General features: G+C 47.4%; 1 protein-coding gene across 8 annotated transcripts; it reads left to right on the top strand.

The window, feature by feature from the left end:
• The first annotated feature begins 4,466 nt into the window (after positions 1-4,466).
• Positions 4,467-18,040, top strand: LOC142044369 (leukotriene C4 synthase-like). Of its 8 annotated transcripts, none has more exons than XR_012654301.1 (8): positions 4,467-5,318; positions 12,591-12,675; positions 14,337-14,508; positions 15,320-15,419; positions 16,494-16,564; positions 16,799-16,880; positions 17,270-17,456; positions 17,589-18,040. XR_012654301.1 is itself a non-coding variant. In XM_075056702.1 (8 exons), exons 3-8 carry the CDS (start codon positions 14,451-14,453, stop codon positions 17,690-17,692), a joined length of 552 nt encoding a protein of 183 aa, XP_074912803.1. In that variant the 5' UTR covers positions 4,467-5,318; positions 12,591-12,618; positions 14,337-14,450; the 3' UTR covers positions 17,693-18,040. The 8 variants fall into 8 exon arrangements, 7 of the variants coding, with proteins under 7 accessions (XP_074912803.1, XP_074912802.1, XP_074912801.1 ...); XM_075056702.1 differs by having other exon boundaries at positions 12,591-12,618; positions 17,320-17,456; XM_075056701.1 differs by having other exon boundaries at positions 14,434-14,508; positions 17,320-17,456.
• The last annotated feature ends 114 nt before the right edge of the window (positions 18,041-18,154 follow it).

The following is an 18,154-nucleotide window of genomic DNA, read 5'->3' as shown; positions in this document are numbered from 1 at the left end:
ACAGCAAGAAATTACTGGTTTGGTGATGTCAATGAATTAAAATCCTATTTGGCTGCCTTGGCCCAGGCAATACCCTTATAGCATTGGATTGTATCAGCAAATGATGAGCAGTCATACAGGTTATTGCTAATTCTCTTTCTGTGGCACGTGGCTTAGTGAAAGATCTTTTAAATAGATTGTGAGACACCAGTGCTCCTCTTGAGGAGGTTGAGTTCACTTAAATCCCTTTCTTCTATAATCTGCTTTTATTTTTAATTTCTAGTGCTGTTATTCCTGCTGCCAAAAGCTTAGTTGTCACAGAGATACCAGAGCTCTTTTGGCCACTCAAAGGGCAAGGCAAATTATTCTTTGGTATTTGCAGAACTATAGCAACGGCCAAAAATTTAAGAGGCCTATTCAGGAAGAGAAGACCAAGACAGTGAGTAAAGTGCACAAGCTGTTACATGTAATCACTGAATCTGTGTGGGGCATAGCGTCCGTTTGGGATCTCTGCAGGTGCTAGACAAAAGGACTAAATTGTGATGTAAACCTGAGATGACCAGCACTAATACCAGGGCTTTCAAATGCCAAAGACCATGGTCCTGTGTGCTGTGTTCAACTCTGCTTTGCCACACCAGACCCCAGATAAAAGCCTACTCGGGTCAATTTTGCAGAGGTAGGGCATGAATGCTGTCCTGCAGACAGAAGCCTGTATAGCCAGGAGGCATCGAGCACTGACTTGGGCATTGAGAATTTTCTTAATGGAAGTGACTACCATCAAGACGTGTAAAGTTATTAGGCAGCATCCCAGTCCTGTGCGGTGTGGGGCAGATAGATGGATGCTGGAAAATGGGTTTCCTTAAGTGTGATGCAACAGGGAGCGAGTTCCACGTCCCAGTACTGCCCATCTTGCTTATCGCTGTCACAGGCACAAATCAAAAAAAGTATGTCTACATGGTTTGTGGACATTGAAAGCGTGATGGCTTGTGAGGGATTTGTATCACTAAGAGAGCAAATTTTCCTTAAAACAAACATGGAATGCACCTTGCTGGAAGAGAGCGGTGGAATTATGTCAGGAAACTGGAAGGGGCGAAACACTTCTTGTGTAAGGGCTACAAGAAATCCTCAAATTAGAGCAGGCTCTCTCTGCCTTTTTCCCCGGCACAGCTCCAGGGTACCAGTAGTACAGTTCTAACCAGGAGCTCAACAACTGCCCAGTCTCACTCGATGAATACTCTTCTTGTCAGAGCACTTACAGACACCATCCATCCTGCCTTCGGATTTTGGGAGGCAGATAGTCTGCAAAGTAACATCCCTTCAATTGCTGTTTCAGCCTCCCAGTGGTTAAAAGGAAGGGTGTGCAGGCAAGTTTGGTATTTAGCACTGTTTCTGGTCGTTCTATTCTTTTAGACAATTGCATCATGCAACCATTTCACACCCTAAAAATAAACCCAGCTGGTTTTAAAGCAATTCCTTTGTCCCAGTGTGGGGTTGGTCACCGCCCCCTGACTGCTGGGAGGCAGTTTCTTGCCTTTTGCAAAAGCTCCCTGTTCTTGATGAACTCATCAGCTGCTTCTCAAAGACCTCCGGGAAGAGCAAGATTTTCTACCTTAGAGCCTCCGTCTGTCTGTCCCGGCTTCCCACAACACAGCCCCTAGCTGCCTGCCTCTGTGGGCCAGCACCCCTGTAGCTGGAGAGGCTGAAGTTGCTCAGAAGGTCCTGGAAGAAGACCGATGCCAGGATGGGTGCCTGGTCCCAGTGGCACCTCTGGGACTGCTCTTGGCCCAGCTTTGCAAGCCAGGAGCGAGGACAGAAAGGGAAAAGCTCAGAAGGAGCCTCCACTTCTGGTACCTTCAATGGTGCCCCCCCAACTTGAGACGCTGGGGGTAGGAGTTACCTGCCCTTGCTGGTGGACAGCAGAGCTGGGTCAGCCTTCACGCAGCGTCTGGGCTCCACGTGAAGCTGTTGGAGTTGCGCTCCCATGGCACCTCTCCCCAGGGACCGTCCCCAGCCCCGCTCTCCCGGCGGCTGCCACCGCTGTCGAGTATGCCCAGGTCAGCGCGACCTCGGCCAGGCTCCGACACGCGAAGGCTACAAGAACTAACAGCCAGTAACCAGAAACCCGTTTGCTCGCGTCTTGCTCCCGTGACCCGTGGCTGCCGCCGGCTCCCTGGTCCTGTGCCAGCAGGAGACGTGGAGGCCGGCTCTGTTTAACTTCTCCTTCGGAGATGGGAGAAGAGACAGAGCCCGTTCTGTTCCTCCGGGCTCAGCTGTTTACGTGACCCGGGCAGCCTCTCCACGCTGCTTATGCTGCACTTGCAGCCTCGCAGCTGCAGCGCAGCGTGTGTGCCCCTCGCTGGCAGCATCCCACCCGGTACCCGGGCTCCGTCCCCTGCCCGGCTGCCCCCGTCCCCGCGGCCACATCGCTCAGGGCATCTTCTGGGGGCACGAGAGTGAAAGACCTCAAAGAACAACAGTCCAAACAATGACCCACTCTCAACTGCAGCATCTGCCTTTGGTTCCTTCCAAAGATGAATTTCAAAAGCTTTTAACACCACTGACATCAGAGGAGCTTTACAGAAACATCTGTCTGTCTCCTAACGCATCCAGCTGTCCCCAGCACCTTCTGCCCTTGCACGAGCTCCTCTGCCAGCCTCGTCCCCTGCCCCATGCCGATGGCTGGAGACCCTGTGGTGTCACCCTCCGTGTTTGTCCAGCTCAGCTGCAGCCTGAGGCGATGGACGGGGTGACACAGGGCAGGACCCTCGGCAGGACGCGGGTGCCATCGGGCGCAGTCCCAGCACCAAGCAAGGAGAGCAGAGCAGCTCCGGTGAGTGCGACTGGGACAGACGGAGCCCAGAAATGGCCCTGCCAGCCCATCGCAATGAGTGACATCCGAGGAAGCCAAGCTCAGGGTCAAGGCATACGACTGGACGCAGGTGGCCATGGCCAAATACGAGTGGAAGGGTTTGAGGTTAAATGCAGCTCCCGATGGAAACCAAGGAGCCCACTTGCAAAGTTTTTTGCAGGTCACACATCTTCCCAGCAGCGTGGTCCCCGCTTACAGAGCTGGCCTTGAGCGCGGGCAGCCCAGCCTGGATCCCTGTCCACATCACACCCCACCTACTGTAGATCTCCCCCCGGACCACCTCCTTTGTCTCCCTGAAACTCCTCCTTTCCCCCAACCCCGCATGGGAGAGGACTTTGGTGTGAAAAGTCACCGTAAAGGCAGAGGGACCACTGCCCTCCTGACTGCCCCATCCCTGCAGATATGACCCTACAACAGCAACACCTCCCCAGTTCAGGCAAATTCCCCCCACTCTTTCCCTGTGCTTGGCAAGCCAAGGGTCTCTCCTTCACAGGAGACCTATCAGGAATGCCAATCTCCCCCGCTAGAAAATGACTCCTTAGAGCTGCCCTCGCTCAGCCCCTCACCGATGACCTGCCCAGCTCTATCTCATAACCAGGTAGGGCTAGCCAGCATCCAGCTTTCTGGTCCAAACAAGATAGAAAAGCTAAATAGCTCTATTTCTTCACCCCTATAATTTAGGGAAAGGGAAGCTGCACTCCATGACCGCTCTTCAGCCTTTGATGTATTTTGATGTGCCTTGTAGCCTTGCAATTTTTTTCCCCACATCATTATAGGGTAATACTAAATGTGTGTTAACATAAGAGCTGCCAAAGATGTTTGAAAGGCTTGTTTGTCCCTCCACAAAGGGAAATCCTCCCCCTCCCTGCCATATGCACTTATGGCTCCAGAGAGTCATTCTTTGAGCTAGCCAGAAGTGCAGTTGCCTTTTTCATGGTAGTGTTTTTTTGTTTATTTGCTATTTATGACATTCTGCTGAAAAGGCAGTAGGAAAATTGGCAAAACACATGGAAAGGAGTTTCCCATGTGACAATAACACAAGACAAAGCAGGACAAGAGAGGGATTTAATTTGCCTCTTTCAATATTTTTAACAGATGTTGACTGTAAAAGAAGGGGTATTATTCATTTGCATGTATCAGTGCCTTTTGATGATGGGTCAAGGGGACAATTTTGGCATTGCTTTTATACTCATGTGCCGTCTAGTTAGATTTAATATGCATACAGATGAAGCTCACCAAACTCCTTTAGAAGAAAGCTTTAAAAAAAAATTCTCCAAATTATCCCTGAGTATCATATACTCAATCATATACTCATTTATGTAGTTTCCCAAAGCTTCAGCTTTCCATCTTGCTTTTTAGAAAATGGCTTTGAATGTTTTCCCCATCTTATCTTTAAAGTGAAGCCCTTCATCTTTACTGAGATGAGAAGCACTGCCAATGGCAGCGCTTGACAGTGATCCTGCTCCACACAGTGGCATTCAAGCAGAGGGTTAAGCAGCCTAAAGAAGATTGGTTTGGCCCTTAGAAATTTTGCTGTAACTAATCATTTGAGAACATTTACGTGACCTCTTTGACATGCCGCAGATATGGAAATCTCAGGAATATCCATCCGAAATCTGTCTAGATGAACAGTCTAACGTACATCTCCAATATATACTGTTTGTACTCCAAGGGGTTCTTTGCATAGTGCCAGCCTGGATGTTGCTGGCAAAACCAACCACCTGCTATTTTACTGTCTGAAAGAAAGAGCCTCTGTCTAGACGCACATTTTAGGAAGACAAGGTAATTCTCTTCATTCAAAGTTTTTATGGATATTGCAAAATGCAGAACCCTGGACATATTTCAAAATGCTCAGGAGATCTGAGCCAGCTTGAGCCTTGTGGGGAGCCCTGCTGGGAACTGCAGAGCAGAAATTGTCTGCAGCCATCCCCACTTCCTAGGAACAGCCACATGTGGCCAACTGCATCTTTGAAAGGGATGAAAATATGAACTGGCCTTTTCCCGCCCTGTTTTTAGCCCGTCCTTCCTCTTACAGCTGCAAAATCCAAGAATTCCAGGAAAATCTCAACACATGTTGGTCTGAGTTAAGAGAAGGCTCCGCAGGGATGGGACGTCAGGAAGGCGTCACCGGCCCCTCCATCCCAGCGGGAGGGAGCTGTTAGTTGAACAGACCGAGGTGCTCAGCGCTGAGCTCTCTTTCATTCTCTTGAACTAGAAAAACTCTTTTCTCTGCGGGGCTTTTAATTCTTCTCAGCGAAACCCCCTCTCTTTTTTTCCTCTGTGACTGTTGTTAGAAAGACACTAACTGTTCTTGCAAGCAGTTCCACGATCACGGGTTTGGATGTGCTCAGTGCCTGCAAAAGAATTTGAAGGGAAAGGAAGCACAAGCGCCAACTAGATTAGAAAATACTTCCATATTTTTACAATACGATTGGAAGGACGAAGTGCCTCCCTGCTTCACGGCTGAAGGGTAAGTTGCTCAGCTGCAGAATGTTCCCTCTTCCACTAACAGAAAGCTCTTGGCCCATTGTACTCTCATGAAATACATTTCTAGGGGGATGGTATTGCACGCAATGGTGCTGGACTCAGTGCTGCTGGCTTCTTCTTGTCCCACTGCTCCTGGGGAATAATAGGTACTGCAAACTCTGCAGATGCTTAAAACTCCTCCAAGCCTTTTGTGTTGCTTATTTTTCTTCCCAAGATTTTTTTCAATCCTGATTTGTGTTGCTATCTGGCTCACAGTGCAGCCCTACAGTGGTTATTAGGAGGCAGAAAGGATTAATGGCTGCAGGAAGAGGTGGCAGGAGCAACCGTGGGCACAGAGAAATATCTCTAGCGATGACTCAGTGGGACGTGCCAGGAGTTTGGACTGTGCCACGTCCAGCCATCCCGTGACGCAGGAGCACATTCCCGCGGAGTAACCTGGAGAGCAATGGAGTGGGCAACAGCGTTTCGTTAGCTCCCCCTCAGCAAATCCATCCCGAGGTGAGCCTGGGACCGCAGAACTTGTCTTTGCTTAGAAGGAAATTAGGCCATGTCAGCCTCGGAGGGTGAGGTTTTGCAATATATGCTTATTCCAGTGTCATTGCAGGCAGATGATGAAAGCGGTGATGCCTTGTCCCCGCGTCCCCACCCCAGCTGCCCCTCGTGCCCCTCTCCCCCAGCGGAGCCCAGGGATGCGGTGGCTGTGCAGCCGGCTGCAAGCAGGTCTGCCTTTGCTTTGCGGACAGGAGAGTTTTCTATCAGATCCACGGTGTGATTCGAGTCACCGCGCAGTTGTGTAGTCGTTAGGTTGGACGCAAACGGCAGGAAGGTGGCGGAGGCTGGGGCAGCGATGGGGACCGGATCCTGCCGTGCCATCCCCTGCACAGGGGTGCTGGTGGCCACCGTGGTCTGCAGGATGCTGAGGCTGTCCACTGGTGACTGTCCCATCATTGAAGGGCATTTGGCGCTGGAAGGAGGGTACTTGTGTCTGCTCCTTGCAACACGTAAGAACAGAAAATAAGGCAAGTTCTGATGGTGACAAACGGGGACAAGAAGAACGTTGTGCTGTTGTCCCAAAACAGGGTTCTTTGCCTGGTGGTAACAGAGCCGGTAACACCCAGAGCCGAGAGATTTGTTTCTCTCGTGCCTGCGCAGAGATGGGTGCCAGGTGGTGACCCCAAAAGCCAGCACCCCTCGGTTAAGACGCGGACAACATTTATACATCCCGAGCAACAGCGATCAGGACTTTCACAGCTTCGCTCCATCACCCTTTGCTCCTTTTGGTTCTCGCCAGCCTCGGCTCCACTTAAAACCACAGCATCCTCCTTTTTACTGCACATGTGCCCTGAGGAAGGGGCTGCTGGGGGTAGGGGGCTTTCCCTGTCCGAGGGCAGGGTTTGTACCATGTTAATTAGGATAGTTCACTCAAAATTCAAGTAGCTCTTTGACTTTAGCAGCAGCAGAGTTCCCCTTGTGCTTATCTTGGTATTCCCTTGTTCAACTGATTTACAGTGTAATTTTGTTCTTTCTCTCAGGGTCACACCTCGTTAACTCTTTGCAGAGGTTAAGTAACATCCTTTGTTTTATTTCTAGCATATCTCCAACAAATACCCCCTTTGAGACTTATATAAGTAATTCATATTTCAAATAAGTCTCACTTAGGTCTTTTCATTCTAAAATTGCCATCCTTGGGAGGCTTCAGGATTTCCCAGAACTGCTCGTTGGTTTCTTCCCATTGTCATATGTTTTGTTGGAATTTTATTCTATCCTTTATAGGGAGGCTTTCAGATTTGAGGAATTTATCTCCCTCTGTCGTGAGCATGCATACCCTGGGTGACTGCATTAGAGCTATTTGCTTCATCATGAGACAAACCTTAAAGTATAATATGATTATAAGCAGTAAACATAAACATGTTGGTGATAATAAAATCACAATGGGATGTAGCATGAGATTAAGAATGCCTGTTGCTTTGGGTGACCATCCAAGGAGGGCTTCCCACCATCTATGTTCTCCATCTTTCTTCACCTGCTGCAAAACATGATGTATCTCTTCTGTGTCATGGTGAACAGTAATTAAAGTAATTTGTCCATCATCTCGGGCACATTTCAGCAACGGGCATAGATCATTATGTTGTAAAAGTTTTTTTACCAGCATGAGATTCAACCCAATGGGAGCAGGCAATAGATCTTTAACTAAAGTATAATTGGGCTCTAATAGCTGGTAAGACGTAACAGGAGCTGAATCATTGAAATCACATCCTATAATGTTAGTAAAGTTACAAACACAAGTATTCGAATGATTATTTGTCCCAACAGTGATATTATCTATGACTATAAAATTACAAAGTGTTCTTACACATACACATCCCTTCCCAATATATGTAAGTACAGTTCTAGGGATCTCTTCCAAATGTCTTGAGCTTTGATGGTATTACTTGTGCAAATACATCCCTGTTGTTCCCGTACCACACGTGCATCAACGTCAACAGTCTGCCACCTCTTACTGTTTCGTTGCGTCCATACTCTATGCTCTAATGGACAGAGTACAGTCACATTGTGATTTTAGTTTGAAAACATCAGTGTTACTATGAACCAATATTATAACTATAGATAGTTCATTAGCCCTTAGAGTTTTTAGAAAGTTTTGGCTTTAGTGTTCCCATTGGTACAGACGTCCACTGTTCCTCTGGGGGATCTCCCTTCACTCTCATATAGTGGATCCAGGAGCTGATCCCTTCTACTTTTACTGCAGTGTATGTGGTCAAGAGCACGAGGTAAGGTCCCTTACACTTTTCTTTTACTGGTTCATCCTTCCAGGTCTGGATGTAAACCAGATCTCCGGGCTTGAAGTTATGTACCGGAGAGTCCAAAGGAAGTGGAGCCCGCTGGTTGAGATACCTGTGTAAAGAGGATAATACCTGTGAGAGAGATAACAAATAATCTTTCAAAATTCCTTCACCTTTAATGTGTATCTGATCAGTCTGGCTACCCACCTCATTGATGGGATTCGGTTTTCCATATACTATTTCAAAGGGGCTTATCCCTTCCCTCACTAGTGGAGTAATCCTAATTCTCATCAGGGCAATTGGCAGGATATCTACCCATTTAAGCTGGCTTTCTCGACATAATTTAGAAATTTGTCTTTTAAGAGTCTGATTCATGCTTTCTACCTTCCCACTAGACTGTGGTCTCCAAGGGGTGTGCAGATCCCACTTTGTCCAGAAGAATTTAGATACCCCTTGGATTATGTCTGAAATATCAAAGTAAGGTCCTTTGTCCAAGGACACACCCTCAGAAACTCTGAACCTGGTGATTATTTCTTTCTATAAAATCCTAATTACTTCCCTAGCTCTATTGCTGCAACAAGAGAAAGCCTCAGGCCATCCAGAAAAAGTATCCACTAAAACAAGTAGATACTTATATTGTCTGCATTTTGGAAATTCAGAGAAATCTATTTGCCAATATTCCTCGGGCGTTATTCCCCTTCTTACTTCACCCATCAGAGGTTTCTTCTGAATTTTAGGGTTGTTTGCAAAGCAAATTTGACATTTCTTTACTATTATATCTGCATTTGTCTGCATTTTTGGCTCTGTAGCATATCTCTTGATACTGCTCATCATTGCATCTGATCCCATATGTGTTTCTTCATGCAACTTTTAAAGGAAGGTCTCCATCATTTTAGATGTGGTTAATGCTTGTTGATTTGGAGTTACCCACCATCCTTCTTCACTTTTTGTGCACTTCAACTTTTCTGCCAACTGTTTTTCTTTTTCTGAATATTATGGAGGTTTCATATCAGGTTTCCTGTTGAGTATGAGGGCTCCTATTATCGGTTCGTATAAAGCAGCTCTTTTTGCAGCCTGGTCAGCCAACCTGTTACCTTGGGTTATTTCCCCTTGTCCCTTCTGATGGGCTCTGCAGTGGATTACTGCCACCTCCTTTGGTTCTACTACAGCCTGAAGCAAATTTAAAATCTCTTGTCCATATTTTATACTGCTCCCCTTGGAATTTAATAGCCCACATTCCTTCCAAATAGCTCCATGAGCGTGTACAACTCCAAAGGCGTAGCTGGAGTCTGTATATGTATTGATGCTTCAATCTTTTCCAATTTCAAGTGCCCTTGTAAGAGCAACCATTTCAGCTTTCTGTGCTGAGGTATTTGGGGATAAGGATTTGGCCTCTATTTCTTCCCATAAGGTAACCACTGCATATCCAGCTTTTCTTTCTCCATTCTGTATAAAGCTGCTGCCATCTGTAAATAGTTCCAAATCCACATTTTTAAATGGCTCATCTCTCAGATCTGGCCTGCTGGCATAGACCTGTTTGATAGTTGCCAAACAGTCATGTTGTAAAGGTTCTTGTTTTGCCATCAGCAACAAGATGGCAGGGTTTAGAGTTGATGCTACACTTAGAGTGACATCTCCTTGATCTAGTAGCATGGCTTGGTATTTGGCCAGTGGGTTTGGAGAAGTCCGATGGTATCCTTTTTGGTTTAAAATAGCCACCACTGCATGTGGGACTAGTACTGTTATTGGTTGTCCCAAGGGGAGCTCCCAGCCTTCCTGGATTAACTGAGAAGTGGCGGCTGCAGCTCGGAGACAAGCCGGCCATCCTTTACTCACTTCAGCCAATTGTTTCGAAAAATAGGCTACTGGCATTTTCCAGCTTCCAAGCATCTGAGTCATTACCCCAGAGGCCACTTGCTGTCTTCCACGTACATATAACTGAAAAGGTTTTGTCAGATAAGGGAGGACCAAGGCGGGGGCTTCCATCAGTTTTCTTTTAATTTCATCAAAACTACTCCGAGGTCTGGAGTCCATTCTAACAACTCCCCCGGGGCCCTTTGTGGCTGCTTGTAAGGGTTTGGCTGTAAGTCCAAAATTGGGGATCCATATTCGGCAGAATCCACCCATCCCCAGAAACCCCCTTAACTGTTTTTTTTGTTTGTTTTGGTACTGCTATTCGTCATATAGCCTCCTTTGAGGCTCCTTTGGGAGCGAGGCTTTCCCGCTGGTAAGACTGGTGTATTTTATTCAGATTGACATTCCCTGAGCAGTCCATATTGCATAAAGATATTTATCAGGGGTTCAAGGCCTCTGTGAGCTTCCAGTCTAATAGGATATTGGTGCACCTTCACCCATTTTGCCCCCTCTTTTGGTTTTATCTTAATTGGACTTATGTATTTTGCTTTACTTGGTTTCTTAGAAGCCCATACCAGGGGAATTACCACATTTAGCACAGTGTTTGGAATATTTTGTTTGGATTCTCCCTATGTCTCATCTGTCAGCAAGCAGATCTGGGCTCTCCAGGCAGTTTCAGGCAGGATATGGAGCTGTACAGCATTCTCACAAAAGGTTACTTGTGCATTTAGTTTGCATAGCATATCTCATCCCAACAGAGGTACAGGGCATTCTGGCACACATAGAAACTCATGAATTAATTTAGTTCCCCCAGTTGTGCATTCCATTAGTTGTAAAAATGGCCTTAAAGTTCTTTTTCCCATCACCCCAACAATAGGTATAGTTATTTCACTTAGAGGTCCTTTACAACTGGTGACTACTGAATGAGTGGATCCACTGTCAATTAAAAAATCTATAGTCTCATTCCCCAGCTTAACTGGAACCAGGGGATCAACTTTAAGGTTTTCCCCCGTCCCCTTCATTCATTATCTGAATGTTCTAACATCATAAGATTAGCATTTCCTGCATGACCTTGTTCTGGCCCCTTTCAGTTTAGGCATTCATTCTTCCAGTGCCCTTCCTGTTTACAGACCACACACTGATTTGGTCCTAAAGGGGTTCGGTTTGGTGGACCTCTTCCCTGCATTATTCCTCTGTGTCCTCCTCTTCCTCTACCTTTCCCTCTGACATAATTTCCATTTATTGCTGCTGCCAGCAAAGACGCTTGCAACTTCATTTTGTTCTGTTTTTCTTTTCTTTCTCTCTCAATTGTTACACAATTTATATGCTATTTCTATCAACTGTGAGACTGACATTCCCCCAGCTCCATCAACTTTCTGCAGCTTTCTATTATCACAGTCTATGCAACAACCGCTCTCCTTTTTCTCAGAAGCTGTATACATCACTAGGTCAGTAGTTAGCTTACATTTTTCCTTTCTGTACAAAGTCATAAAGGCATCAACATAAGGTACTTTGTCCCATTTCCCCATCCGATGGCAAAAGAACATCAATTGTCATATAGTATTATAGTTTACCCATCCATTTTCTGGCTGGACTTCATTGTCATCCAGTTTATAATTCGGCCACCATTGATTACACTACCTTTTTATTTTATCTTTAGTTATCGGATCTTGCCCAAACTTGTCCAATTTTTCAAAACACACCCCAAAGGGCTACAGGGAGGAATTGTGGATTGGCCTGATCCCATTTTCACCAAATATCTAGATTATTAATTATTTGCCAGCTCTGACCCCCCGGTCAGTAATTCCCTTGTGTGCACTCGGCTCTAACCCCACTGGTCAATTAAGGCACCCTTTGCCGACCGTCTACGTGCGACTTTCCGTAGAAGCAATTAAATTAGATTAAATTAAATCCAATTAAATTAAATACTCACCAATCCAGAAATTCACCCCCTTCCACCCTTTTACAAATATCTCTGGTGGGAGTTGCAGCTCTGAATTGCTCGTCGCCCCAACCTCGGAGAGAATCCAGAGGAGACCCCGATCAATAGGTGGGTGCGCGCTGGGCCTTGCTCCGGTCCGGTCCGCTGTTGGGGATGGCAAGATGATGCAGGCAAGGTCTTATGGCCATCCCACCTGGGGTGCCAAAATGTTGTCCCAAAACGGGGTTCTTTGCCTGGTGGGCAAAGAGCCGGTAACACCCAGAGCCGAGAGATTTGTTTCTCTCATGCCTGCGCAGAGATGGGTGCCAGGTGGTGACCCCAAAAGCCAGCACCCCTCGGTTAAGACGCGGACAACATTTATACATCCCGAGCGACAGCGATCAGGACTTTCACAGCTTCGCTCCATCACCCTTTGCTCCTTTTGGTTCTCGCCAGCCTCGGCTCCACTTAAAACCACAGCATCCTCCTTTTTACTGCACATGTGCCCTGAGGAAGGGGCTGCTGGGGGTAGGGGGCTTTCCCTGTCCGAGGGCAGGGTTTGTACCATGTTAATTAGGGTAGTTCACTCAAAATTCAAGTAGCTCTTTGACTGTATCAGCAGCAGAGTTCCCCTTGTGCTTATCTTGGTATTCCCTTGTTCAACTGATTTACAGTGTAATTTTGTTCTTTCTCTCAGGGTCACGCCTCGTCAACTCTTTGCAGAGGTTAAGTAACATCCTTTGTTTTATTTCTCACACATCTCCAGCAGTGCCCTTCAGGAGGTAAAGACAGCTTGAAAAATTATGCTTATGGGGGAGGGAGGAGGAGGGGAGAGACATCTGTGCTTGTTTATTCATTCATGTTTCTACTAGCCTTTATTATATTTCGACTAGGCTAGATGATACTAGAAGTATTTTGCATCTAATGATGATCTGGGGAGTGGGAGTGCTCTATGGCTGCCTTTACAGCTCCTCCTGGCTCAGGTTTCCTTACACATATTTGACACTTGACGCAGGTTACGCTGCACTGTCATCTGACGGAGGTGTAAACGCGTATCTTTTTTGTTCAGTTGCTTTGCTTTGTATTTTCTTTGCTAGCGTGCTGTAATCAGACAGGAGCAGAAGGAAATCAAACATCATTAAGCACGGGGAGACCTCTGCCCTTTTTGAGCTTACACAGGAAAGTCTTCATTTCTTTGACAGCTAAATGGGAGAAAACGAAACACAATGTTCCTTGTATTTCTAAACAGTCGCTGGAATGAAAAAAGATAAATTCTGAGATGAAGGAATTATTCTTAAAGCTGCTGCTTGACAGACAGTGGTGTCTGTGTTTGATATTTGGAGAAATACTAGGCTGGGACATGTTATAGCCTCTTCGGGTGCCTTTATCCCTCCCTTACAGAGAGGCAGAAAACCGGAACCAGTTTATTGCTTCTTCCGAAGTCTATCAAGGACATTAGGCATAAAATGTAATTTCTGTAAACTGCTTTAATCTGATCTTATTTTCCATAATAGTGACATTTAACGATCACTTTGTCTTAACTCGTCCCTGGTCCGAAGGGAAAATTCTTCGAATGCAGGGAGAGGAAGGAAGCAAAGCCAGCAGGTTCAGCAGCTCGCAGCCATGCCAGCTTTGCGCTCTTAGACAGGAATTAGCCGAGCGGGTCTACCCTGACAAGTAAAAACGTAATTTTCCTTTTTGCTATATCCTGATGAATTCTGCAGGTTTTTACCCACACAAAACTCTCTCTGGTGTTTACAATGAGAGTTAATTTGGCTGAGGATTGATCAGAAGCCTTAAACGCACAGCTCCCAGCCTTTCCAGTACGAGGGCAGGCTCTGAAACCCTCTTGGTGTCTGACAGTCATTCCACAGGTCCCATCCCCATATAAAGTATCACTGTGCAAGACAGATCTGTACCTTTTATACTTTATCGCATCCTGTCTTAACATTGCAGTGGGTTTTTTATTTGGGGGCTTTATTTGATGCTGTCTCAGTGTCATGGCCAGAAGTCGTGCTCTGTGCCCAACGCCTGCTTTCCAGAGCCTGGGCACGCAGTGATACGTACCATGAATCGCTGCCTGTCCTGATGCTCAAGAGGTGCAGAACAGCCCAAGCGGGGCTGTGGTTCCTCATGGAACATCAGCAAGAGGGACGTGCCCGGGCCTTGGTTAGGAGTGGTTTTAAAACAGATGCCCCAGGGGGAGTTGAGTTTTGTCCCCCCATTCAGCTCCCAGTTCTCCTCTCTTACCTCTCACATGTTCACTCTCTGCTGGGTTTTCCCACTTCCTCATAACTCATTCCTGGAAAAGGGAGGGTGGGAACGGAAAGACGCCATTAAACCTCTCTCCGATGATTTATATTTCCATGGTGCATACAGTAACAGGCAAGCCAGACTCCTCCTGGGTTTAAGCACCACATACAAATCTTCCCTGTTCAATTAGAGCAAACCTATGCTGCCAGCTACCACCGCTGACTGACACATCGGCAAGGACTAAACCTGGCCAGAGGAGCTTCTGATCAAGAAATCAGATTTTCTAGGGTCTGGAAGAGTCAATATGTTGGATCAGATTCACCTGCTGGCTGCCGTGACAGTCCTGGGAGTCCTGGAGCAAGGTAGGGACCATCGGATACGCATGTCCAAATACTTGCTGGGTCAGTCTACTGTACCTCCAGGGATCTCCTTTCACTTCAGATTTCCTTTCTGCTGTTGCACTGGTGCTTCCCCGCTTTTCAGACAGCAGACTGATATCTTGTCTGGGTTTTGAAAAGTATTCAACAAAACGAGTGCCTGGGAAGCCCTTCCTCTGAACTGACCTACCTCCTCAGTTCAGAAATTTCTTGGTAGATGTTCTCCTCTGCAAACATGTAGAATTCTTTCTTTGAAAAATGTATTTACAGCAGTTCCTTAAGTTCATGTAGACGTTAGCATACAAAGAGCACTGCCGTGCAGAAAGGTGGAAGAACGGGCTGTGGTGGGTCACACAGAACATCTCCCAGCCATGGTTCCACATTGCATGACAATTTAATTCAGTGTCTGGGTGGCTTATCTGTGGCATCAGTTCCCTCCCTACTCAGCTATCAGGATTTAGAAGGGCAAAAAATTAAAGATTGAAAAAACCTTAAAATTGGCAGTAACAAAGTGCATCTGAACTGTGTAACAGTTTCTGGAGATAATAGATAATCTGTTAATTACACAAGAGAGAAAGCAGATATCTGCTGGTGGTACGTGACTGCATACTCCTCCCTTCACCGTTGCACTGGGTCATTCCTTTTCCTTGTCTGAAACTTAATCTGGGATCTTCATCCAGCTTTCTCTGCTATGCAGGAGTGTAAGGTTAGGAGGAGACCACAGACCTTTTGCCCTCACCTCTGGCAGTCTCCAGCAGAGGACTGACCACTGCTACTTTTCTCTCTTTTGCTGCAGCCTACTTCTTGCTCCAGGTGATCTATGCCAGGAGGGTGTTTGGCGTTTCTCCTCCAAAGATCTCAGGCCCACCTGAATTTGAAAGGATCTTTCGAGCACAGTAAGAAACTCCTCTGACAAGATGCTTTCCGGATCTCACATCTAGCGGCACTGCCCCTCCCCTGCTTTGCCATTTATTTCTCCGGACTGTCATTCAGCAGTTACTCACCTCCCTTGGGGATAAATTAATGAGCTTAAGAGTCAGCATTGAGACTGTTGGCTCACCAGTCCTAAACACACCAGCCGTTGCTGACAGAAACCACACAGAAATCTCTGCTGTAGAGTGTAGGGCTGCTAAAGACAAAGTTGTGGGTGCCTGAGCCTTAGGCTGGTTTTAGCCAAGCGGTGTCAAAGCCTCGGGCAGTTTCAGCCCTGCTCTGAACCCTGCTCACTGGGAAGGACAAGATCCCAGAGAGATCTCAGCTGAGGCTGGTATGAGGATAGCGACAATCCAGCATCTCTGCTGTGACTTCTGTGCTAGGGCTGCAGCGGGGAGGGAAGCAGAGAGGGAGGAAGCGTCCACTTTTGCTGTAGGTGAGCACTGAAAAAAAGCAACTGGGCAGCAGGAGCAGGATACCCTCAGCCATCCCCTTCTCTGCTCCTTTGCCAGCCTAGGCTCAGCCTCATCCAGCATCTCTTTGTCCTACTACTTTGTCTTTGGGGGGAAAAGGGCATGGCGTACAAAGAATCCAAACAGCTAAGTGCTCCCTCCCACTCCTGCACGAAGCCCGAGCTCTTCTGGCCTTATCTGCTTAAGATGCACTTCATCCTCAATATGTCTGCAGCCTGCTGGGGCAGACCTTCCATGCAGCTTTGGGGGCTTCTACAGCAGGGTTTGGGCTGTAGCACTTGGAAAAGGGGCAGTCGGGGTGGTCCACAGAGCCTTTCTGTGCATGGTCTGATCTGGGCATCTTTTACTTAATTTCTTGTGCCCTGGAGACCCCGTTCCTTCCACTGTTTAATTCCTGTGAATAAAGGTGGGATGGAACTGCAGGGAAAGGTGCAAGCCTTGGATGCTTTTTATGGTGATATCAGCTCTAAAAAGCAACAGCCTCCAGCCCCTGGAAACTGCTAGGGGAAGCAAAAAAGGAAGATCTTCCTTTCCCTTGTTTATGACCTTCCTCTTTCCTGCTAGGGTGAACTCCTCTGAGTACTTTCCCATTTTCCTGGCGCTTTTGTGGCAGGCTGGACTCTTCTTCCATCAAGGTGAGAATAGCCCGTTACCTGGTTTGTCACTAGATCTGTTCCCCTAAGTGCTTGCTCAGTCCTCGGGTCCTGCTCACCTTCTGAACAATAAAACAGGCAATAATTCTGTCTCTGATGGGAGGGTAGAACCAGAGGACACAAAGCCTCTATTCCTTCACTTTGGGCTACCTGCTTGGCTCAAAGTAGCTCTAAAAAGCCTTTGGAGATGGTCACTGTCATCTCTCTCAACTGCAGGTCTGGCTGCAGCCTTGGGTCTGCTCTATCTCTACGCCCGCTACTGCTACTTTATGGGATACAGGGCATCGTCCTCAAAAAGGTAAACACCTCTGCCAGCCTGGAGTACATGATAACCCCTGGGGGTTTGCATTTGGGAACATAATGTGCTTTGGGGAAGCTCAGGACTCCCTCTGGCTGCTTCAGGGTCCCTGCATGACTCAGCCTTGCCGAGCTCTCCCCGGGGCATAACGTGGGCATGGGTATGGGGCTGGGGCCAGAGACAGAGGTACGGGGCAAGGCTGGAGCTGCGCCGAGCTCTTGCGGGTGCGTGTGTGCTCCGTCCAGGTGGGAGCAGGGCACAGGGCCCCATGTAGGGGACAGGGGACAGCCAGGGGTTGCCTTTCCACCGCCCTTCTCCAAGGAGGAAGGGATTGTTCCTGGGCGAGAGCAGCAAAGCTCGGTCTTAGCAGGGTCCCTCTCCTCCACCAGGCTCGCCCCGATATACTTTAGCACTGGAGTTCTCTGGATTCTCATTGCAGCATCAGCCCTGGGCATCTTGCATTTCTTCCTCTCTCACTACGTGGGGCTGAACATCCTCCAGCTTCTCACAGCGTGACCTGCTCCTCTGTCCCTCATCGGTGTCCTTGCCTTCGAGTCCTGCTCCCTCCTGCCCATGGTAACAGACTGGCTGTACTTAATACAGCTAAGCAACAAATCCACCCTCACCTGAGTTTTTAACACCTCCCTCCCCGCTGCCCAGCACCAGCATGAACTGCTGAGCTCTTCAGGAGGTATTTTTCCCCCACAGCACTCTTTGTGCCAAGTGCTCCATACCTGGCAGCTCCATCATGCCTGATGCAGAAACAGCAATGCTTCAAAACAAGGAGAATTTTAGGAAAACTGGACACATAAAAGCAAATTCATCTCAGCATGAGCTTCCCACTGAATTGCCATGTGTTCCCCTTCCTCCAGCAGCTCTGCCTTCAGCCCAGGCACCAAACGTGGGTTCATGGCAGTTTTCCAAGGCCCACACCCAAGAAAGGCATTTGAAACCAGATGTGGGCTGGGGCATAACAAGAGTCAAGGGGTAAAGAGGAGTAGCCATCAACATGTTGTGTGAAAGTCTATTAGTGCCCTTGTAATGGTTATCAGCCATTGCCCTCGGACAATATTGTAAATCAGACTGTGCAAACTCATAACCACTACTGCATGTATAACTTTGAATACTGCTGAGCGACAACATGCACAAATAAAAAGGCACTGAGCTTGCTGTGCTGGGTGTCTCCTTGTGGGTCTGCAACTAGCAGAGAACAAAAACATAGGTGTTTGAACACGAGGTGGCTGCCTCGGTTTCCCTGCCGTGCAGTGTAGCAC

The sequence above is a fragment of the Buteo buteo genome, chromosome 24 (assembly GCF_964188355.1).
Source record: "Buteo buteo chromosome 24, bButBut1.hap1.1, whole genome shotgun sequence".
Taxonomy (NCBI): Eukaryota; Metazoa; Chordata; class Aves; order Accipitriformes; family Accipitridae; genus Buteo; species Buteo buteo.
Note: the sequence above shows the minus strand (reverse complement) of the source record. Positions and strands in the feature narration are given on the sequence as shown.